The following is a 24,486-nucleotide window of genomic DNA, read 5'->3' as shown; positions in this document are numbered from 1 at the left end:
AACATACCTACGCATCCACGTCCATCTCTTCAAGTCTTTCGTTGTAGTTTCTATGTAGCGTCGCGAGTCAGAGTTCGCATTAGCACGGTGGAGTGAACGGAGGACGTGAAACAGACAGCGGTCGTTGTTCAGAAATGGCTGACCACTGATCACCACTATCGACCAATCCCTGCAAACTCTGCAAGCTCTGATGCCATATTTTTGGAGCTTGAAATAAAAATCCTGAAGTGGCGAAAAAACCCCACATCCTGCAGTGTGTTCAACTAAGAGTGGAGAACATGTAAAACCAGTCAATTTAAGAAAAAAATAATACAAATACAAAACAAATTCTGCAAATGTATGCAATAGAAATAATTTGTGCAGGCAAAAATACAAACATATAGTTAATAGTTTAGTTAATGCAACTAACATGAATACACTTACACAGGTAAAAGTCCTTTCTTTCATCCTCCTCTCCCTCTCTATCCCTTGACTTTTTGGCTGCTTGTTCCCTCTCTCCTGCAGGTGCGGGCTCTGCCTAAGACCTACACCATCAACGCGGTGTCGGTGGAGGACACCATCACGCTGCTGGCGGCCCTGGGGCAGATCCGCTCGCTGCTCAGCGTCCGCATGGGAAAGGAGGAGGAGAAGCTGATGATCAGAGGACTGGGGTGAAAGAAATGAAGAGAAACAACTTCACATAATGACACGCGCACACACACACACACACACACACACACACACACACACACACACACACCAGACACACACACACACACACACACACACAGAATCCGGTTTCTCTGCAAACAGGCCAGTTGGTTAGTCAGGGAATTTTTAAGTTAAGAGCTCTGGGATATTATTATTATTATTTTATTTTAATTTATATTATTTTATTTTACTTTATTTTATTTTATTTAATATTTTTGTTTTATTTTATTTTATTTTATTTAAGTCTTCGGCTTCGGCTAAGAACATTTGTCATTTGTTGCGTTTGAATAAAAATTCCAGTGAAAGGCAGCACACATAAGAATCACATTACACGACACCAGACACTGATGTTAATCAGCAAATTAAATGTATCAGTTAAAAAATGTCCAGGTTTGTTATATATATATATATATATATATATAGGCCTTCTATAGGAAGAAGTGATAGATGGATAGATAAAAATTGGTCATTTATGCAATTAAACTAAAGATGGACAATGAACCTAAAAGAATAAACAACAAGAAAAATAATCTAAAAATAATTATATAAACCCGAAAAATAAGAACCAACTAAATATAAACAATGAGAAATCAAAGAAGCACAGCAGCGTGCCATAGCTGGAGGACACAGCTGCAGCTCGGCGCGCTGATCGAGCCTCAACAGACAAACAAATAAGCCAACGAAATGAAACAAACAATACACAGACAAACGACAAACAAACAACAGACAAACAATGAAGAGCTCAAGTTCTGCCAAAAACGATTGCAGCCGGCTGCAGTGAAGCAGGTCAGCTGTGTGGGACGACCCGAGCGACGGCACGGAACCGAACGTGAGCTTGAGGCTTCGGGCGTGTTAAAATAATCCAACGAACCAACAAACGAGTGAATGAACCTTCCCCCCCCCCGGCTCTGAATCCCAAAATGACTGACGCTCAACCGTCACGGTCACGCCATTTCGGTCGGCGATCAATTGGGATTTAATGTGATGTCACTGTCACAGTATGCTTGCATAACAGTGTAATAATACAGAAATATCTTGCGCGGTAGAGATACTTATTCACATTGGACATCGGAACATTACAAGTCGCTCAAATAATAAGAATAATACTATTAATAATAGTTGTGACAGCCCCGCTCAACACTCCATTGACCCTCTTCTCTCCCCCTCCGTCCCCTTCTCTTTCCCCTTTCCTTTTCCTCGCCTTCTCTTTCGCCGGCCGCGGTCCCTCAGCGACATCATGAACAACAAGGTGTTCTACCAGCACCCCAACCTGATGCGAGCGCTGGGCATGCACGAGACCGTCATGGAGGTCATGGTCAACGTGCTGAGCGGCGGAGAGTCCAAGGTAGCGCTGCCGCTCGCTGGGCTCGCTGCGGTCAGCCGCTCACAAGTCACAAGTCCGGGGGTCGGGGAGGTGAAACCCCGCTCCGGAGGTTTTGAGTCAACCTTGTGCTGTTAGCTAACGCTAATTAACGCTCGCCCCCTGACGAGTGAAGGGTTTCGGTTTAGATCCACAAAATAAGGTTTGATTAATAAACTCATACAAAATGTGGTGAGTTCCGTTCTACAATGTAAGCCACTAAATAGTGAATGGTTTGAAAAGGTATGTTGATAAATAGTTGCTAATCTGGTTTAGTGCGTGGTCGTGGGCTACTCTGATGCTAGGTAAGTGTATTTGCTTGAGGCTAACATTAGCATTTTTAAATCTCCATTCAAAATTGGCGTTTTACATATGAAAAACGAACGAATCTCTTCGTCATCTCACCGCAGACATGCGTGACCGTATGTATATGTATGTGACAAATAATCTCTGGAACTTGACCCTGAACATTGTGAATCACCCAATACACTATGTGCAGGAAATCACCTTCCCCAAGATGGTGGCCAACTGCTGCCGCTTCCTGTGCTACTTCTGTCGCATCAGCCGCCAGAACCAGAAGGCCATGTTCGACCACCTCAGCTACCTGCTGGAGAACAGCAGCGTCGGCCTCGGTACCACACCTCCTCCCCCTCCCGCACGCCCGGGCCTGGGTCTGTCGAGAGGACCTGGAAGTTTGACGATTGGATGAGATACTTTATTCATCCCCGCGAGGGAAACGGAGTGGCCGCAACTCAGATCAGAGCAAGGGGGCGGTCACAGAAAATCCGGTCCTAGACCAAGAAAGTTAAAAGTTGAAAATTGAATTTCTTTTTTTTTTTTACAATAAACAATAAACCTAAAAATTTAATTAATTTAATTAAAAAAAAGTTTAATTAACCTCTGCATTAGCAATTCAAAATGTCACCTTCCTACTCACGGACGCTTGATAAAGACGGCTCGTTTCTGTGTTTGCACGGGTGACTTCTCCCTGATCTCATCTCCTCCTCCTCCTCTCCTCTCCCCGTCTCATCCCCCTCTCCTCATCCTCTCCTCTCCCTGTCTCTCTCTCTCTCTCTCTCCTCCTTTTCATCCGACCTTCCTCAGCCTCCCCGTCCATGCGAGGCTCCACTCCCCTGGACGTGGCCGCCGCGTCGGTGATGGATAACAACGAGCTGGCTCTGGCCCTCAGAGAGCCCGACCTGGAGAAGGTCAGAGACACTGAAACCCCGTCAGGGTGGAGGGTGGAGGGTGGAGAGGTTTAAAGGACCATGGACCAAGTCAGTTAGATTGATAGATAGATATATAGATAGATAGATAGATAGATAGATAGATAGATAGATAGATAGATAGATAGATGGATGGATGGACAGATGGACGGATGGATGGATGGATAGATGGACAGACAGACGGACGGAGGGAGAGGAAGGGAGGGAGATAGACCAACAGAGAGGGACAGATAGATAGATAAACCAATAAAATTGGTCTGGTATGGTCCGATGGTCCTTAGAGTCCTATAAGGATGTTGGAGGTCTGTTCAAGGATGGCGGCTCTGGAATCCTCTTCCCCGTCTCTCTCGCCCTCCTGGGTCCGTCTCCGCAGGTGGTTCAGTACCTGGCCGGCTGTGGCCTGCAGAGCTGCGTGATGCTCGTCTCCAAAGGATACCCTGACATCGGCTGGAACCCCGTGGAGGGAGAGCGATACCTGGACTTCCTGCGCTTTGCTGTCTTCTGCAACGGTAAGGGACATTTTTGGCATATGGCATTTCAAAAGTCAATGCGTAGATAATGCTGTTTGTTATAGGAAAGGAGGGAGTGATAATGTCCAGCCAGCCGCTTGTTATCGCATAATAACCCAGGACAGGGACAAGGACCCAAAGTGGTGGTCTTGTATCAGGCGTCTACACGACTACTTAAATCAGCACATGGAAACAAAATAGCGATTTGAAATAATTACACGAATAATATGGCTATTTTAACAGGTTCTGCTTAGAAAAATGAGCAACGTAGCAAACTATTCACATTATAGAAAAGGGTACGTTGGGGATTCTGATATTGATGTGCGCGTTCCTCTTGTCAAGCCTTCCGGTGTAGTCTCTCTGTAGCGTCACAAGATGGCGCCCCTAGCTAGTGTTGGCATTGGCACGTAGGCGGAGCGACGCGAGGCGTAGAAGTGGTTGCCTGACCCCCCCCACATCGGGGTCTGCAGCGTCCCATAAGCAGAGTGCAGACATGTTATTTTGTCTCCAGGTGAGAGCGTGGAGGAGAACGCCAACGTCGTGGTTCGGCTGCTGATTCGTCGGCCGGAGTGTTTTGGCCCAGCCCTGCGAGGTGAGGGTGGCAACGGGTTACTGGCGGCGATGGAGGAGGCCATCAAGATCTCCCAAGACTCCTCGAGAGACGGGCCGTCTCCGACGTCTGACAGCTGCAAGTCCCTGTAAGACGATGCTAGGGACTTGAGATATCACTATGTTGTGTTTGGATGGGGTGGGCATTTTATGAAAATAATTTATGTTATCTTTTTAATTCCGTGGTTGATCTACTATTCACATTTGCTTTAATATCAATTTCATATAAGTAGACGAGAAAAAAAAAGACAAATACCTTTGAGAAAGTTAGGTGTCATTATCGGCCAATCCTACAGGAAGTGGCAAGTGGTTAATAAAAAAGCAGATGGTCACCTGTAATACCTTCCGTCATACCGCCCTTATAACTTGTAATCCCAAAGGACCTGAAAGCAAATGTCATTCAATATTGTAAGCAAGTAAGTCAAGCTTACTCATTGTATAGCAAGTACTGTAAGTAAAGCTTACTTACTGCATTTACATTTACATATACTTTTTTAACTTGTGTTTGAAAGTGTGTTTCCAACAGACACGCCGCGCAAAATGTAACCACAATATAAAATAACAAACCAACAAAAAACATTTAAACACATTTAGGCATGTAAATAGATAAAGAAAGAAATAACCCGACAGTGTGTGTGCGCTGGTCTCTGTGCAGCAGCGATGTGCTGGAGGACGAGGAGGACGATACGATCCACATGGGCAACGCCATCATGACCTTCTACGCTGCGCTCATCGACCTGCTAGGCCGCTGTGCGCCCGAGATGCATGTGAGGGCACACACACATACGCACGCACACGCACACGCACACGCACCCACACACACACACACAGACACACACGCACACACACACACGCACACGCAACCGTAGACCCAGCCACAAACATCATGCAGACAGATACATGCATTATCATTTGAACTGTTATGTTAAAAGATGTAAACAAGTACCCTTTTAATGCATGCATATTTATACACAATTATACTTTCACTCTCAAATGATTTGATGTGCTCATAACCTCTTGCACATACACATTAAAAGAGAGATAGATGGATGAATGGGCGTTACAGCAGCACACATCAAAGCAAAAGGCAATAATAGTTAATAATCTAATAACAAAATACAAAACAATAGCAATAAACAATAACCCTAAAATGTACTAAAAGTAGAAAACAATGGTATTGTACTATTAACCTCAAAATGATCAATAAATTGCTCTCAAACTTTAAACTTCTTGAACTTCTCTAGAGAAGAGACCTATCATAAAAAAGGAAGCTAATAATTAATCTCCTTCCAGACTTTGCTAGAGTCGAATTATTATTATTATTATTATTATTATTATTGTTGTTTTGTTGTGTTGTATTGTTGAAATCTAGCATATCTTTGGTGTGCCTTGATCAGGAAGTGAGAATTTGAACTGCCCTCAATTTCAGTCAAACATTTACTGAACCAAGCCAAGTGTTTTTTGTATTTGAAATGGTCAAGGGTTTTTCAAGAGTATGATTAATTTAGTGGAAATATTATTATTATATTAATATTATTAAGTGGGAATATTGTGTTTGTACAGTGGATGGTGAATGTATGCAAATAATGGCGTAAATGTTTTATGCCCACACATAGACTATTACACTATTCTGTTCTATTCTCCATCAGCTGATCCACGCTGGCAAAGGGGAGGCCATCCGAATCCGAGCCATCCTGAGGTCCTTGATTCCCATTGAAGACCTGGAGGGAGTCATCAGCATCCCCTTCCTCATGCCCACGCTGGCCAAGGGTAAACACACAAACACACACACACACACACACACAAATAGATATTGATCTTTTCGACCCTATATGGTTTGTGTGAGAGAGTGGGGCAAGTAATAAATAAAATAAAATACATTTTACAGGCAAAGAAGAAAGTGTACTCAGTTCCTTTATTATTATTGCCATTCCTTATTACACTATAAAGCATATAAGATTCTGATAAGTAATTTTACATTACAATTGATTTCATAACCGCAAGGCCAAAATACACTTTGTACTCAGATGGCTTTACCGCTTTCATAGAAATATTGAACACGATTCTGTTTGAACTATCTAATTTAATCTAATTGTGAGGAGAACTTTTCAAATGCAAACCACGGATCACTTGACGGCAGTTGTAGACGGATGCTCTTATTTTTTAAATGTTGAATTTAGCCTTTTTTCCGTGCGTGTTTGTCTGTGTGTGTTTTTACCCTGTTCTGCGTCAGATGGCTCAGTAGTGGAGCCTGACATGTCAGCCGGGTTCTGCCCGGACCACAAGGCGGCCATGGTTCTGTTCCTAGACCGGGTCTACGGCATAGAGGACCAGAACTTTCTGTTGCACCTTCTGGAAGTGGGCTTCTTACCAGACCTCCGAGCTGCGGCCTCGCTGGACACGGTGCGTGGATAGAGAGATAAATGGATGGATAAATGGACTTTATTCATCGCTGTGGGGAAAGTGTTGTGTCTCAGCTGTTCACATAAAAAAAAAAACGTAATAGAATAAAAATATACAAAAATGGCAATATGCAATAAACCTGAGGATTAGCTGGGAAATAGAAAATTGGAAAATGTACAATTTACAATAAAAATAAACCAAACAAAAAACAATAAGAATAATAAAGAATAATAAAAATAACTTAAATTGACAATAATATATCTTGTCCAATAGCACAAAAATAAAATACAAGATAGAAAAAATGATAATAAACAACAATAAAAAACAAAAATGAACAATGAAAATAAACCTGGAAAACAAGAAATAATTTAAAATAAACCTAAACAAATAACAATAAGCAATGCACCTCTATATCCACAATTCATATTTTGAATTGTGGATATAAATAGGATGTTTGGAAAATAACGCGATGCAGTGTGTGTGTGTGCGCGGTGTGTTGTGTGTTGTGTGTGTGTGTGTGTGTGTGTGTCACCTCATTGTCTCGGTTCCCCCAGGCTGCTCTCAGTGCCACAGACATGGCTCTGGCCCTCAACAGGTATCTGTGCACGGCCGTGCTGCCCCTTCTCACCAAGTGCGCGCCGCTGTTTGCCGGCACCGAGCCGTTTGCCTCACTAATCGACTCCCTGCTCCACACCGTCTACCGGCTGTCCAAGGGCTGCTGCCTCACCAAGGCCCAGAGGGACGCCATCGAGGAGTGTCTGCTGGCCGTCTGTGGGTGAGGATGGCAAAATATGACATCACAATATCGTATAATAATGAATTATTATTATTATTATATTCATGTGGTTTCCCCAAAGTGTTTCTCCTTGTTACAAAAAATGACATCAATTGATAAAAGCATTTGTACAAGTTTGAGTACTCCAACACAAAATCAGATCAATACTGCTATCAGTTGTATATTTTTTTTGTCAATCAACATTTTTACACTCTTAAATGTAGAGTTGTTTTTTTTTTTTTATATAATCAAGGCATCTATGTATTTATCTGCAGGAAGCTGAGGCCTTCAATGATGCAACACCTTTTAAGAAGGTTGGTTTTTGATGTTCCGCTACTCAATGAACACACCAAGATGCCTCTGAAGGTGAGCACTAATATCTAATAATGTAGTAGTGGTAATTGTAAAGCAGGTGCGGGCAACTCCATTTAAATTCACCAATTTTTTTTTCAGGGGGGAGGGGGGATATTAGTTGCCTGTTGAATAAAAAGAGATAACAGGCCATAGGTTTGCAGGACAGCCTATGAATTAAAAAAAATAATAATAATAATCTGAATGGAAGATATGACTAGACAACTGTCATAGAAGAACCAATAGTCTATGCACAGATTTAGCGCCATGTTGTTGTTGTTGTTAAGATCAGGCATGGAGAGAAACGTTTGTGATTTGTGTTATTGATTGAAAGTCCTGTTCTGTACTTGTGAAACTCAAACTTTGTAAGGCTGTAATAAAAAAAAAAAAAGATAACAATTGTGTTCCATTCTCAGTTGTTGACCAACCACTATGAGCGCTGCTGGAAGTACTACTGCCTCTCTGGGGGCTGGGGCAGCTTTGGAGTGGCGTCCGATGAGGAGCTCCACCTCTCCAGGAAGCTGTTTTGGGGAATCTTTGATGCGCTGTCCCACAAGGTGAGGGAGAAGCTGGATTTTCTTTCTTGCAAACAACACGTTGGACATTTTCACAAACATGGCGCCATTCATCTTTTTTTTTTTTTCCCTATCTGAATTTGTCGTTTGCTTCAATCGAAACGATACTAATGAAAGCATTAGGCCAATGTGGCCTTCACTTAGAACTGCTTATCCTTCATGCAAGGTCAATTACAACTCTGCCAAGCCTATTATTTTATATATATATATATATATTACTATGAACAAAGCTTGTTTTAAGTGATTGATGATTATATTTAAAGTACTTCAGTGCATGCTTCAGTATTGCATTAGCCGTAAACTGAACTCTGCTGACAATTAGTACTCGGTCGGTTAATTGTTCAGCGAGTGCTAATTGTTCCTCAGGGAGTGAGTCCATCTTCAAGGACTGCATAGAGATGTTTGCTTAGGACAACTAGGTTTTATACTTGGGGTTTTTTTTTCGCCCATGGCTTACTATTTGGGGTTAACCCTAACCGTAACCCATTATTTGCACAAATATGCAGTTTAAAAAAATTTGCATTTGGTACATCCGGTTCCCACAAAATCAAGAGAATCTGCAGGTTTCACAAATCCCAAGTTGATTTTTCGAAGGCTCTTTTCTCAGGAACAAAAGTAGAATTTAAAGTCCAAGTGAAATCTCATCACTTTCGATGTAAACAATATTAATCAAATGACAATTTATTGTGACTGCTTTTCATTTTTAATCCTGCAATATCATCGCAGAAAGGTAAAAAGAAAAAAATAAACTTAAATTTCTTGGTTTTTGCCAAAATGACTGCAGCGGAGACATCATATACAGAGCAGATAGTGTACGGGTATATACATATCCATGTCAAAGTACAAAGTAATTAGAGTTTCAATCATTAATTCTCTAAATGATAGAGCATGTGTGTATTTTGTACCTCTGTGTTTTCCAGCGGTACGACCAGGAGCTGTTCAAGCTGGCTCTGCCGTGTCTGAGCGCCGTGGCGGGCGCCCTCCCTCCAGACTACATGGAGTCTAGCTACGTGGCCATGATGGAGAAGCAGTCGTCCATGGACTCAGAGGGGAACTTCACCCCTCAGCCCGCAGACACAACAAAGTACTGAAAACAGTTAATATTCTATTATTCTCCCTATTATTTCTATTATTTATTTGGTGATTTGTACCTAGATTTATATTTTATATGCAAGTGAATACAACTTTATATTTGAATTGTACGACATGTATCTCCTCTGTTTATTAGCGTCAACATTCCTGAGAAATTGGACTGCTTCATCAACAGATATGCAGAGCATTCTCATGAAAAGTGGTCTGTGGACAAGGTGATAAGATTAAATCTTGTGACAGTTTGTACCTTGGGTCATTGTTTTATCATTTCATTTCCTCATATTGACGGTTTCAATGCTTAATTTTCCAGTTTTCCAATGGCTGGTCATATGGAGATCAAGTGTGTGAATCCACCAAGAGCCACCCTCTGCTCAAAGGATACAAGTCTCTCTCTGAGAAGGTAAGGGCAGTGTCGCGCCTTCCTTTGGATTTCAGTAAATTGCTTAACTTATATGACTGTTTTAAACCAAACCGTATCTTTCAATCATTGGGAGTCAATCTGAGTTCATATTTAAATTGATGCAGTATTGAGAGAATGGCTTCAGCCGAATGCCTCTCAATATGGCAATTTCGAGGCAACAAAATAATTGTCCTTCAATGTTTTTATTTTTACCAGGAAGTACTCAGCTGGCCAAATTTAAGAATGCATTCTAAATGTGATAAAATGAAAATAATGCAATTTTAAAGCCGCACCGTGTAGGACTCTCTAGAGTTGCATAAACCTTAAACAATCTTAAATTGCAATACATTTCTGAATTGATCTTCTCTTTTACTAAGCGCTGAAATCCAAGTGTTCCGTATAGAGAGGTGGAATTATAGTTGATAAAAAAAAAAACACGTGAGAATTCAAATTAATATCGATAAATAAGTGTTAACGGTAAATATGTTGTAAACTCAAGGGTTAACCTCATATGCTTACATGAAGGGTGCATTAGATAGATGGGAGGAAGGTGAATACGTTATTTTCCAAATTGTAATATTGATTTATTTTGGGGCTGATAGGACAAGGAGCTGTACAGGTGGCCCATCAAGGAGTCTCTGAAGACCATGCTGTCGTGGGGCTGGAGCGTCGAGAGGATCAGAGAGGGAGACCCTTCCAGCCTGCAGAAGTCCCGCAGGATATCACAAGCAAGCCAAGTAGACGTTGATAAAATCTCTTCATCTGCCATAATGAAATTCAGCTACACAAAGTGCCAGATAGAATTAATCAGATTATACCCGTCCAACAAAAAGCTTTGTTTTTGTATTTCTTCAGCAGCTTTCGTTTGAAGGAGCACCGGGCTTCAGTCCTAGACCAATCGACATGAGCAACGTGACGCTATCCAGAGACCTGCACGTGAGTATCACACACACACACACACACACACACACACACACACACACACACACACACACACACACACACACACACACACACACACACACACACACACACACACACACACACACACACACACACAATGGATAGATGGATCCAAACTTCCTTGTATACAATATCACCATGCTAACCTTTGACATAACATTGTTTACAGTCTATGGCTGAGCTGCTTGCAGAGAACTATCATAATATTTGGTCAAAGAAAAAGAAGATGGAGTTAGAAGCCAAAGGTACGTATAATCTGTCTTTTGCACTGGTTAGGCTTACAGGCAGCAAGCTTGGGGTGCCATTCAAAATGGAGAAAAGGGCAATCTTGACCCCAAAGCCCATGGGCTGCCTTGCTGTTTCCTGGTCTCACAAACCATTTTAAGTCTATGTAAAAGCTATATGATGCGTCTTGCACTGTATCTTCCTCAGGAATCTCAGATAGATCAAATGACATCCAGTATAGCCTCATCAAATGCAATGCAACTAGACAATGCAACATTCTCATCATGCATTAAAGCCCTTATAAATAATAATATATCTTTGATCAAAAACGCAAGTACGTTTTGGGTCCTCTGTGTGTCCTCTGAGGGAGCGACCGGGGTGCAATTTGCAAAACATTGTGTTTTTATTTTAGATGTATTTTATTTTACTCAATTTCCATATTAAAGAAAAAAAAGCACCGTGCATAATGGGGACACTCACAATCACCCCCCCGTCAGCTACCACCACAAATAGAATCAAATTTTGTGGGAAACACTGATGCTTATAGGATAATATATCATACGCTTGGACTGGATAAGCAAAAACAACTTCAGACATTATAAGCGCCTGGACAAGAGTGCCAGTGCAGCTGGTGCGGTCTGTGTGTTTCATGTTTCAGGTGAGATAGTTTGTGTCAGCAGCCAGCAGATGTCATTGTTGGCTTGTAAATGAGAAATATTCACCCTCCATGCTCCACAGTGTGTCTATCTTCATGAACGGTGTCTGAAGCCTGTAGATACCATAGATAGATTGTTATCCTTTCATAACAATCGGTTGAACGGTTCCCTCTCTCCATTATTTTCTCCACCTGGCTGTCTGTACCCCTGCTTCCCCCTGTCCACCACTGTCCCCAGGTGGAGGCAGCCATCCTCTGCTGGTGCCCTACGACACGCTCACTGCCAAAGAGAAATCCAAAGACCGAGAGAAAGCGCAAGACATACTCAAGTTTCTCCAGATCAACGGATACACCGTGTCCAGGTAGAAGCAGAAGAAAGGCCCTCAGAGAGACCGGGGGGCTCCGTTGACTGAAACATGTCCAGCCACAGTAGCATCTATAAAGATAACATTTATTGAAAAAAAAAAAAAGAAAACACGACCAGTTTGTTCGACCAGTTAAATCAGATACAAGTAGTTTGGGTTTGAATTAATATGTGTTCTAGTGTAATTAAAAAAATAAGGGGCTCTGCTTGTGGTCGTATAACTGCAGTTATACTGATGTTATTGTTATTATTGTTATTATTGTTATTGTTATTGATGTAATTTCCTATAATTGAACCTTTTAAAGCTATATTGGCCGTCAGCTACACTGAGGACTCATTGTGAAATGGAGGATTTGGAACATGGAGAACCTGGAGCAGTAAACCAGATAAATCTGAGCATTAGAGAACAGATAAAAGCCCTGTGCATAGAAACCGCTGTTTTAGAAACCCATTTCTGAACCCCCAGTGTCGCTGAAAGGTGTGCAGACTTTATTCCATTCTATATTTGGTTATTTTTATGGCTCCAGTGCCTGCCGAGAAGGTTTTCTGATGTGCACCGTTACTTTTTACATTTGTAAACGAGCGCATGAGCCACCATGATGTACCATCACTCAATATTAGCTCGATAGAAAAAACACGTGATACTGACGTCTCCCTGCTATGCTTGCACAGGAGGGGAAGCCACAAGAACCGAACCCGACTCCTCTTATGGTCATGAAACTCCAGTTTAATTGCATAAATGACCTTAAATGACCTTCTTCTTCTTTCTCTCTTCTTCTTAATAGTCGACACCCAGTAGCCAAAACAGCTGGGTGTCGACTATTAAGGTCATTAGGGGCGCCATCCTAAATTTAAAACCCAAGTTGAACCTCATTTGTCTCTGAAATAGAGTTCAACTGCATCTCATGACTGAGGTGGATTTGATGGGAAGGTGTTATCCATTATGGAAAAATCAAGGGGTTCATATGTTTTTCCACTTGCATGCAATGTACTGTATGTCTAAATATGAACCTAGCAGCCATATATGTATGTGATTTATTTAATGTGTCCAGAGGTGTGAAGGAGCAAGAGCTGGACACCCCAGCCATTGAGAAGCGCTTCGCCTACACCTTCCTCCAACAGTTGATCGAATATGTGGACCAGGCCCACAAGCACATGATGGAGTCAGGTCAGATATGCATGGAATAATATAAATAAAAATACAAGAGTCAATGTAATGTAATGTAAGAGTTAATGTAATGCGCATACCATCATACATCAACAAACACCTTGTCTTCTGTTTTTCGTCTTCCGAGTGCAGATGTCGGAACGAGGTCCCAAGGAGAGAAAGTTCCTTATGAACAGCAAATCAAGTTCTTTGGAAAGGTCTGATCCATTTTTCATGCACAAATTGCTGATATTGTGTAATTGCTGAGTTGGTTGGTGCCATATAGTCTGGAGTACTTTGCAATGGAATACCAATGTTACATTTTGTTTGAATTGAAGGTTTTTCAGCTAAATTCTAAATTCATTAATTCACCATGTGATCCCTCAGGTCGTCCTGCCGTTGGTGGACCAGTACTTTAAGAACCACCGGCTTTACTTCCTGTCTACAGCCATTCGACCAATCAGCAGCGGCGGCCACGCCTCCAACAAGGAAAAGGAGATGGTGACCAGGTGAGGCGTTGCTATGGGGACACTGATGGAATCATAAAGCATTAATACATAGATATGCCAAAGAGGCTTAGGTGGACAGTTTTTACTTCATATAACTGTACTGTGGTCAGTTAGAAGCTTGTGCGTATTTTAGGAAAGTCTGGCTTGATGTACTGTAGGTATCATTCAGAATTTTACTAAAACACTCTTGGGGGAGATTTTTAAATGGTGTTCTTGAGCAAATTAGTATTCGATGACAAAATCACCACTTAAAAAATCACTTCATCACTGTATTTGCAAAGGACATTTGCATATTCGCATTTAATCCTAGCTATCAGGAGCAGCTGGTACCGCCAACTCCAGTTCGAGAGCTACAGCCTTGCTCAAGGGCATTTGCAGGAATGTGTGTACCTAACAGTTAACTAAAGCCAAACCAAGAACACTAGTCAGTCTATATTTAATTTGGAGTTGAATGAAAAATGTTCATGATAGGTTTCACAGAGATTTTTGGACTATCGCCTCTTCATGTAGTTTATCATTTTAATGCTGATAACTGATGCATGGCTTTGATGCCATAACTTTGATATTGTCAGTAGAGGTGTCTTGAAGCTGAAAAGCTGCTACAGGTTGACTTGATAAGAACTTGAGTGGATTCTGAAAACATGCATCATTCTACCTTTACGTAATATAAATGTTACAGTATATGACATTTTTTGTAACTTTCTGAAATGATCAGGAATAAAGTGTTATCTTGTTATTGTACGGCGGGGCGGCAAACAAACTCTGCTTCCAAACTCTTATCAGCAACTTTCGTTCTCGCTCCCCGAGGTTCTCTCTTCTCCTCTGTCCCTCTCTCCTTCAGTGGTAATGACCTTATTAAATGATTACTCATTTTTACCATTTTTAACCATTTTTCTTTTCCTCCTCCCTCTCTTCTCTCTCTCACTCCCTCCTTCCTCCTCTCTCTCCCCCTTCCTTCACTCCTGCTTTCTGAAGTCTTTTCTGCAAACTGGGAGTTCTTGTCAGACATAGGATATCCCTATTTGGTAAGGACAGAGTTTAGTCTTCTAGCATGCTGCTTGGACCATGTGTGTGTGTGTGTGTGTGTGTGTGTGTGTGTGTGTGTGTGTGTGTGTGTGTGCACGCTCGCGCGATATCTAAGAAATGTGCATATATTAAAGTTGAAGGTGTGATGCTTTCTGATATATGCAAATGTTACATTGCCTCACATTTAATCAAACACATAAACTGAAAGGATAACCTTTAAGTTGATAACCTTATTTTTAGATCATTGGTAGTCAACCCGAGTGATTGGCCTCGGAATCTTTTAAATTGATCCAATATTGAAAGAAAAGCCTCGGCTGGCTGTCAAGCATCGATCTGCAATACGTTATACAATAGGGCATCAGACCAAAGAACGGTCGCAATTGCCACATTGTAGTGTATGCAGTAAGCTATATGTAGTTTCACTGAATATGGAATAATCAGCTATACTCTAATTACTCCCAATGATAGAAAAATAAGGTTTAGGTTAAATGGTGCTGGAGTTCTCCTTTAAGCTCTATAGGCTTCAATCATCATGAATTTTTCCTGATCCCCCACTATTTATTTTTTTCATGTTTTATTTACCTCTGGTCATTTCCTCATGCCATGTCACTAACCTCCATGTCATTTCAGATCCGCTCTCTGCCTTTTGCTTTGCTGTCACTCCTTTCCCTTCACCTGGTTGCTCCTGCCTGCAGCTCATTCTCTCATTATAAATACTAGTCCACTGCCCTTTGTTCTCTGCCAGATTGTCTCTTGCATTACGCTGAGCTGAGCTGAACTGCCTGTTTCCTGTACCTTCCGGCCGAACCTCTTCCTTATTATCTGGACACTGATTCTCTGCCTGTTTCCCTGTACCCTGATTCTCTGCCTTTTTCCTGCCGGATAAGTTTGACTTCTCTGACTGATCTGGTTTTGACCCCCTGCCTTGGGGACTTTGACTTCTTACCTGATTGTTTTGTGTGTCGTGCTTATGGGTTCACATGCGTTCTGAGTCAGAGAGCATAACAGTACAATCTGGCCATAAATTAACCCACCTGACTCAGAGACTCTCAGACGAGAGTTGGCGGCACAGGCTTGTGCTCTACACCCACACGGACAACAACTCACCGCCATTGCGGGGGCTCTCCAGGAATCCGCTGCAGGCCATGAAGAATATGTGGAGGCTCCGGATCCAGGAGCTCACTCTGGTCAATCAAACGATGGCGGCTGCATCATCTACCAGTTCTCCTGTTCAGGCCATTTCCAGTCCGAAACCTTACCTCTCCACTCCGCAATGCTTCTCCGGAGCTCCATGTACCTGCCAGTCCATCCCCACACTATGCTTGTTAACTTTTGAACTGCGACCCCTCACATATCCCAGAGAGTTAGGATACGTGACCCTCAGACCTGTGACCCTTGGACGCTCGCAATGGACCTGTGACCCTCAGACCCTTACACTCTCCCAGGCAAGAGCGGTTAAAATTCCTCATGGCGGGCCAATGGCTTTACCATGGGCCTTCTGCTGTCATTAAGAATGAGCTTGTGGCTTGGGACCCACGGGAAGATCTTAAAACTCTCATCGCCACGGCCATCCTCATAGACTGGCGTCTCCTGGAGCGGAGGCATGAGAGGGCTCTGACCAGAGGTCTTCCGCAACCACCAGCATCACCTCCTCCCTCCTTGTCGGATTCTACCTCGAGCACCCCTTGCGACTCAGCTGAGGCCATGGAGCTTGGTGGGACCAGGCTGTCGTCAGTGGAATGACAGCGCCACCGGAGGGAGAACTGCTGTCTGTACTGTGACCGGGGGGGCCACTAAGTGTCCAGCTGTCTACCCCCTTCCACTCTTATCTTCTGCTCTCGAACTCCTGCAGGGGGCAACCATGTTCACCAAGGTCGATCTCCAGAACATTTATCATCTGGTCCACATCAAGGCGGGAGACGGATGGGAAAAGGCTATCACCCTCCTCTGTTTCCCGAGCAGAAACGTGAGGCCAGCATCCCATCTGTTCAAGCCTTCATCCTGTGGTGCCAACATACCTGGTGGCTGGCCCGTGCCACTCTACTATGCACCATTGACCACTATCAGAGATCAGCCAACCGTCGTCGCACCCCGGCTCCTCCCTACACTCAGGGACAGAAGGTCTGGCTCTCTACGCGGGACTTACCCCTCCGTCTTGAGTCCAGAAAGCTTGCCCGACACTTTGTAGGGCCATTCCCCATGGCCAAGATCATCAACCCAGCATCTTATCGCCTGCTCCTTCCCCAGTCTCTCTGCATCCATCTCACCTTCGACATCTCAAGACTCAAGCCGCTTAAGGAGAGCCCGCTTTAAGAGACCATCCGGACCAGCCTTGTGGGACTTCCCTAGGGGGGGCTGTTCTGTAATGAATTCTCCCTGATCTCCCAGTACTTATATTTGTTTTCATGTTTTATTTTCATCTGCTCATTTCCTCATGCCATGTCACTAACCTCCATGTCACTTCAGCTCCGCCCACTTCCTTTTGCTTTACTGTCTCTCCCTTCCTTTCACCTGGTTTCCCCCACCTGCATCTCAATCCCTCATTAGTCCCTCTGTATAAACACCAGTCCACTTGGCTTTGTTCTCTGCCAGATTGTCTCTTGCATTACGCTGAGCTTTCCCCCACACTACTATCTATCTGAACAGATTCTTGATTCCCTGTCTCTGATTCTTTTGCCCTCTCTGACTGATCTCCTGGTTTTGATCCCCTGCCTTTTTTTTTGTAATAAACCTTGTGGACTTTGACTTCTTACCTGATAGTTTTTATGTCTAGTTATGGTTTCACATCCGTTCTGAGTCAGTGAGCGTAACATCAATACCTCAAATGGAAATGAAAGCTGTGCTTTACTCACGTTTAACCCTGTTTACTGGGCAGTCTTTTAGAGATGAAATGATCAAGGTCTGAGGTTCCATTTTGAATGCATTAAATGAGGAATACACGCACGAGTGCCGTGTGTTTTGTGTTTTTCTGTTTGCCGATAAATTGCCTTTAAATTCTCTGTTTACACTGCTGTAAGCCTTCTTTGGTGGGCTTGATATAAGTAAACATCTTGTGTGCATCTGCCAGAGTATTGTCAGATAAATCTGTTGGGACCTGGCTAATGCCTGGTGAAGTCTGTCGAGATGATTAGGCCAGTCCTGCTCCCTCCCACTGTTTGCGTTGCCTAGATGTGCATTGATTTCTACTGTACATTAGCTCTGTTTTTGACACATTCTGTAGTGTGGAGGACTTTAGGAATCCCAACTTTTTTATCTTGCCAATCAGTCACCAGTTGGACAGGGTTTCTGTTCTCTCAGTAGATAGTTTTAAATAAATAAACGCAGGTCTTGCTTCCATGCATGGAGTCTCACTCCTGCGTGTCTGTAGTGGAGACGGCTGCATCCATTACTACTGAAGCGTTCCTGTCCCAAAAGATGGACGATGACTTGTCCGTGGAAAATGTTCATAACGACCACGCTCTCCCTCCACTGCATGACAAACACTTTCCTTCCTGTTATCTTGCTCCATCGTTCCCCTCTCTGTCTTTCTCCATCTGTCCTGTGTTTCCCTCCCTCCATGTGTCATTTTCTATCACTACCTATTTCATCCTACCCTACTAAATCCATCCACCTCTCTCTCTCTGTTGCTCCCTGCCTGTCTCTGCACCTCCTCTAAGATCTTGCTTTCTTTCTGCACTTTTCAAAGCTCTCAACTTAAAAATGAATTAGATTCTCTGAAGTGTTAATAATGAATCAAGGTTTGCGTGTGTTTGCGTGTGTGCGTGTGTGCGTGTGTGTGTGTGTGTGTGAAGGAGAGATGGAGAGATAATTAGAGAGAATGAAAAGAACATAATATAATATACATAGTGTTCACTCTATTGTCCAAGCAGTACTGCATAGGAATCTATGGAAAATGGTTGTTGCACGACAGCTCGCAAACACACACACACGCACACACACACACACACACATACACACACACACACACACACACACACACACACCAACACAGTTGTGTGCTCATTGTCTGCTTTACGACTTCCTCTGTGCTAGCATGCACATGCACGTGCGATGTGGTGTGTAATTCCACAGAATTTCCCACAACTCCAGTAAGAGCGACCCACTGCAAGGCTGTGTACATTAAAGAGATGTTCCTTACTTATGCTGCGGTCTGAAAAAATTACTATAATAACAGAAATATCCGTCCTTGTCTAAAAATCTAGATTCCCCTACTCTTAGAATTGTAAAAATTATTATTTATGTTAAACGTTAGTTTGGGTTTTGCAAATCTTTGAAGACATTATTAAATTTAAACAATCAAAAAATGCAATTAATACAATTCTGTAAGAATTTGAGGCCTGGTTTTCGAGAATAATTTATGGAAATTATAGATTTATGTACTGTAAACAGTGGTACCTTGAGTTACGAGCGCACTAACATGCGAGTTTTCCGAGTTACGAGCCGTCGTTCCGTCAATTTTTTGTGAAGAGAAAAAATGTGAGTTACGAGGAGCGAGCTTCAGGTGCACCGCCGCTGGTGGGCGTGGCCAGCGAATCCGGCCAGCATCCTGCGTCTCACTCATTCACTTCACGTGGTTACCTGAGCGTGGAAGCATCTCTTTTGTGTTTTGTGCTCGCGATTTGTGCTTTTTGTGCAGTTATTTTGCCAAAAAAAACATTTCTAACCATGGGTCCTAAGAAAGTAAGCGCTGAGGAGGAGAAGCGGGTGATGTCGATTGAATTAAAGCATGAAATCATAGAAAAACATGAGCGATTCTCTTCCACATTCTCTTTTATTATGTTTTATTATGTTTTTATACAATATTTGTTATTTATAAATACATTTTTCTTATTTAAAAACATGTAACAAAAAACAATGGGGTGTTTTTCTGGGGGCTGGAGCGGATTAATGGCATTTCAATAAATTTCAATGGGGAAAATTGATTTGCTATACGAGCAGATTGAATTATGAGCTCTGTCACGGAACGAATTAAACTCGTAAGTCAAAGTACCACTGTACATATATATTTTTTTTCTCATTATGTCATTTTTAAGTGTGGTGCATCTCTTTCCTTTCAACCATGTTGCTCACATAAATCAGGGATGTGATGTGAAAATTTCAGGATGCTCACCTCCCTGATCGATGTTACATGAGCCACCCCATGAACAACCCTGACGCCATGGTTCCTCCATTATTTGACTCTGCCCTCCTTTCAATCCCCTCAGGCAACGACGCCACTTCCATCGTCAACTGCCTCCACATACTTGGACAGACGCTCGATGCCAGGTGAGTTATGTCAGTGTGTGTGCACAGACATTTCTTCATTTAATCAATCATTTACACCCATAATCCATGAACCAGGATGAGATTTGGAAGCACATACAGTGAGGACTTTGTATAATCAGAGTTGGAAGCAACAAATCACAACGTATAACTTAACTTATCTTTATAGTACAGTATCTTTTGGGGTAGTTTTACCTCTTTATTTTTATTTATGTTGTCATTATCCATGTCTATCATTTCAAGTAAATATTCATAATGTATATTCATAACGTGCCTCTTTATGACACTCAATCTCAAGGTTTAACTTGACAAATACTTATACCATATATGAATAATAACCATCTGATAATACATTTTTTGACTGATTATGGGTCTTTCAGAAGCATTCAATATTTGTAGAGTAGATTTTGAGTATAGCCCTTGTTGAGGAGTCGCTAGAGTTTGCGCAAGACACCAGCGCAGGTGACGCTGAAATGTTGGCTTCAGCACCACAAACATCTCGGTGTGTACCTTCCTTTAGTACCTGTGGAGATCTGAGAAGTAAAAACACACAACTTGGTATCTCATTGAAATCAAGGCTGTATATTTCTTAAGCTGTTTGTTACTTATTTATATAATTGATAAAGTTTTGTATCTTATCTTATCTCATCTTAAGAGAGACTTGTCACATGCTATTGTTCCACCTCCCCTTTTCCTTTAATTTAGAATTGTAAGTATTATAGGACATTTTTTCATTATTTGCCTTAAAACAGATGTGTGGAAACAATACTTTTTTATTCATACGAGAGTAATTAGTTAAATCTATTATTTTATTATTTTATTCTTAAGTAATGATGCTTATTTTTGCATGTACTGTATGTCTTGAGTCGTGGAGTCAACATGTGTCCTCCTTCCTCGCAGGACGGTGATGAAGACGGGCCTGGAGTCAGTCAAAACCGCCCTGCGAGCGTTCTTGGACAACGCAGCAGAGGACCTGGAGAAGACCCAGGAGAACCTGAAGCTGGGCCAGTTCACCCACAGCCAGAGCCAGCCGCGAGGTGTCACCCAGATCATCAACTACACCACCTTCGCCCTGCTGCCGGTGCTCTCGTCTCTGTTTGAACACATAGGCCAGAATCTGTTCGGGGAGGACCTCATATGTAAGTATGGACCAGGTCTTTCAAGAGGTTCCAGGGGCTCCTGAGAAAAGTCATTAATAGTTAAATGTCACCATTAATATCAAATCGATTAAGGCTGAAACGTGGGTTAATTTGCCTCTACTCATGTTTCACACACAGTTTCGTTACACCCACGGTTCATAAAGGAGACCTATGAACAAACATTGGTCTGGTGGAGTAATTTTCGATTCTGTCCTTTACTTCCAGTGGACGACGTCCAGGTGTCCTGCTACAGAATCCTCAACAGCCTCTACTCTCTAGGAACCAGCAAGAGCATCTATGTGGAGAGGTACAGTGTCTTCTGTCTCTCCTCTTTCCCTCCTTCCACCGTTCTGTAACCATTATCTCCCTTTTAACCTCCTCTCTCCTCCTGTTTCCTTCCCTCACATTTCCAGGCAGCGTCCGGCTTTAGGCGAATGTCTCGCTGCCTTCTCAGCGGCCTTCCCTGTGGCCTTCCTGGAGCCTCACTTCAACAAGTTCAACAGCTTCTCAATCTACAACACGAAAGGGGCCAAAGACAGAGCAGGTATTTTTTTTTAAAGTAGGTCAACAGCGAACTGACAAGCTTCGAGAAGATAGAGAGTGACGGGCGGGGCTGATGACCATGTTGGTTCATGATTGGCTGAATGATAGAATTATCTTTTCTTATGCTAGGGTCAGACTGCTGGGGACAAGGCTTCTGTGCACCCAGCATTTGTAGGTGTGTCGGCTCAAAATCGATTGGCTGTTGTATGCGTGCCAAATATTTCAAACCTCTCTCCTCTGCCATATTTTATATACATCATATAGACAGATGGGCCGTGTGTACTTTTTAAAATTTTATGGAGGAGGAGGAATGATGGAGCTGTTTACTTAGCAAAATAAATTACCTCCCGAAAAAAATCACGTAAATAATCTTGCCATCCATCAGCTACTTATTTGCATAAAGTTGAAACCAGCTCAACCTTTTTTGTTGCTGTGAAGCTGTCAGCTCGTCGCCCGTCGTCACTCTGCCCCCTGCAGCTGGATGAAGGCGAGCTGCAAAGCGACAGGCTCCCTACCATTATTGGCTAACTATTCAAGCAGTTTACTAAACTTGCATTTAAAATATTTATGCTTTTCATAAAGCAACATTTTGGTCCAAGTACCTTTATCAGGCAAAGTAATTGATCAGTGATTTGCTTCGTGAAGGTCCTTCAACCTTTGACTTTTAGAAATATTTCCGGACAAACATAGATGGGTAATTGAATAATCTTGTTTTTTCCAATAATAATTTAACCAAAAAAATGTAATTTAATACAATATGTATTTCACTTAAAAATATTTTTCTAGTTCTCTGTGACTAATTATTTTAATGTAGAAAGGTGTTTGAATGAAATAGTATTTTAATTTATTTTATTTTATTTCAGGTGACCCGTTTCCACCTGGGTTACACATAGCTGATGAGTAAATGCAAAATGCCACAATTTCATCTGTTTGCAAACCTCAAATTATTTTAAACACGATTTGTTAAAGAGCTTTAACAGAGAACAAGAAACAATATCACTTAATCATACTAAGTGATAGAGGGGATAAAAACAAAGCAAGAGTGAACACGAATACATATTAATGTGTACAATAAATATTTCTTAAATTGGTATATTTCATTTAACTCTCACCTTCACCTGGTTGTAATCACTTTAAATTGTTAAACTTTTTTTTACTATTTATTTGCGATGTTGAGTGTTTCCATGAAGAGTAAGTATTTCAATAATGTTAACGTTATCAATACAACATTTAATATATAATGATGATGATGATATACTGCGCCAAAACAAAAGTTTAATCAATTTATTGTGTTTCCCAGCGCTAGGTCTTCCTTCTCAGGTAGGCGAGGCATGTCCCCTGATCCCGTCCTTGGAGAAGACTCTGGAAGAGATAATGGAGCTGGCCGAGTCCGGGATGAGGTACACTCAGATGCCCCACGTTATGGAGGTGAGATGATTCATCCTAAATTAAATTATTTAAATACCTTGGAAATATTGCTCAAATGCCACTTGAAGAAGCTAATTTGTTATTGTTAGTGTTTTACAACCACCACGGAAAAGTCACACTTCAGGAGGTTAGATTAGGAGGCAAGATTAGGAGGTTGAGGATATTGGTGTTTGTCAAGTGGCAAAGATAAGACAATTCCCCTCAAGGGAAAATTCAAGTGATAGAGCAGCTAAAGCAATAGAGCGAAGTAGAGGAAGATACAAAAGATAAAATGGATAGAAAATGTAAAATACACAAGATAATATTAATATATACTATATACCACACAGATGTATGAATCGGAAAGTGAGGGTAGCGGAGGACTTACATATAAAAAAATACTGTGGTACAAATCTTATGATGATGTATGGCAGCAATGTGTTTTCTCATAATAATGTATATATAATATGCATAATATATATATATGTTACAATATAATAACAATAATGGATAGTATGTAGCCCTATTGGTTGGCACAGGTTGATGTAATGTAGCAGAATATATCATCCCTAATATAATGTACTATAAAGCTGCTTTCACAGATGCACTGCAACCCTGAAATTATCCGGACGTTACCCAGAGAAGCTGTAGGTGTGAACGCAAATGTCCGAATCATTTGGACCGGATTTTACCCAGCCAGAACCCTAGTGCAAAGTCTGCATAATGCCCCATTGAGCGGTATGAGTGAACAGAGCAGATAATTGTCTGGAGCATTCACAGGGAGCGAGTAGGGGTGTCGTGTGTTGATGATGTACCATCATGTGCCAGTTACCTTCATGTGGATCTTCGTGCACGGAGCGTAGCTGCTTCGTAATCTTTTCTGCTTTCCTTTAAATTCCTTTCCACTCTTTCATTTATATTACGTCCAAAACGTCCAAAAGATAAGTCGGTAGCCTCATCCGCCATCTTGGCTGTGCTAAAACTCTGCAGCGTCATTGCGTCACATCCTTCCTCCTGCACGCTCCACCCAGGCTCCGCCCCTCGCCTAAACCAACCGGAGTATTTCCAGGTAGTGTAAATGCATCTGACACTGATAATCTCCGGTTGTGCGCTACATCTGTGAAAGCGTAACTCCGGACAATGTCCAGACCTGATTATCCTGATATTGTTCGGAGTGCATTTGTAAAGCAGCTTAATATAATATAGGGTATGAAAAACCTTGTACATCTGCAGTCATATGAAAAATAAACTAGTCA

General features: G+C 42.1%; 1 protein-coding gene across 1 annotated transcript in view; it reads left to right on the top strand.

Annotated features, from left to right (window-relative positions):
* The window catches only part of ryr2a (ryanodine receptor 2a (cardiac)), a gene marked incomplete at both ends in the record, with an annotated part of 197,947 nt that overhangs the window by 116,994 nt on the left and 56,467 nt on the right, over positions 1-24,486 (top strand). The window contains 28 exons of the mRNA XM_080021214.1: positions 505-650; positions 1,921-2,035; positions 2,550-2,682; positions 3,155-3,258; positions 3,650-3,785; positions 4,297-4,483; positions 5,053-5,161; positions 6,044-6,164; positions 6,628-6,797; positions 7,352-7,572; positions 7,848-7,938; positions 8,340-8,480; positions 9,419-9,582; positions 9,727-9,805; positions 9,901-9,990; positions 10,593-10,727; positions 10,849-10,926; positions 11,123-11,198; positions 12,072-12,195; positions 13,250-13,365; positions 13,498-13,562; positions 13,732-13,853; positions 14,829-14,878; positions 20,084-20,144; positions 21,042-21,280; positions 21,506-21,587; positions 21,694-21,824; positions 23,124-23,251. Coding sequence (XP_079877340.1) covers positions 505-650; positions 1,921-2,035; positions 2,550-2,682; positions 3,155-3,258; positions 3,650-3,785; positions 4,297-4,483; positions 5,053-5,161; positions 6,044-6,164; positions 6,628-6,797; positions 7,352-7,572; positions 7,848-7,938; positions 8,340-8,480; positions 9,419-9,582; positions 9,727-9,805; positions 9,901-9,990; positions 10,593-10,727; positions 10,849-10,926; positions 11,123-11,198; positions 12,072-12,195; positions 13,250-13,365; positions 13,498-13,562; positions 13,732-13,853; positions 14,829-14,878; positions 20,084-20,144; positions 21,042-21,280; positions 21,506-21,587; positions 21,694-21,824; positions 23,124-23,251 — 3,414 coding nt within the window. The remainder of the gene's footprint in view (positions 1-504; positions 651-1,920; positions 2,036-2,549; positions 2,683-3,154; positions 3,259-3,649; positions 3,786-4,296; positions 4,484-5,052; positions 5,162-6,043; positions 6,165-6,627; positions 6,798-7,351; positions 7,573-7,847; positions 7,939-8,339; positions 8,481-9,418; positions 9,583-9,726; positions 9,806-9,900; positions 9,991-10,592; positions 10,728-10,848; positions 10,927-11,122; positions 11,199-12,071; positions 12,196-13,249; positions 13,366-13,497; positions 13,563-13,731; positions 13,854-14,828; positions 14,879-20,083; positions 20,145-21,041; positions 21,281-21,505; positions 21,588-21,693; positions 21,825-23,123; positions 23,252-24,486) is intronic.

This window comes from Zeus faber (assembly GCF_960531495.2).
Source record: "Zeus faber genome assembly, chromosome: 20".
NCBI lineage: Eukaryota > Metazoa > Chordata > Actinopteri > Zeiformes > Zeidae > Zeus > Zeus faber.
Note: the sequence above shows the minus strand (reverse complement) of the source record. Positions and strands in the feature narration are given on the sequence as shown.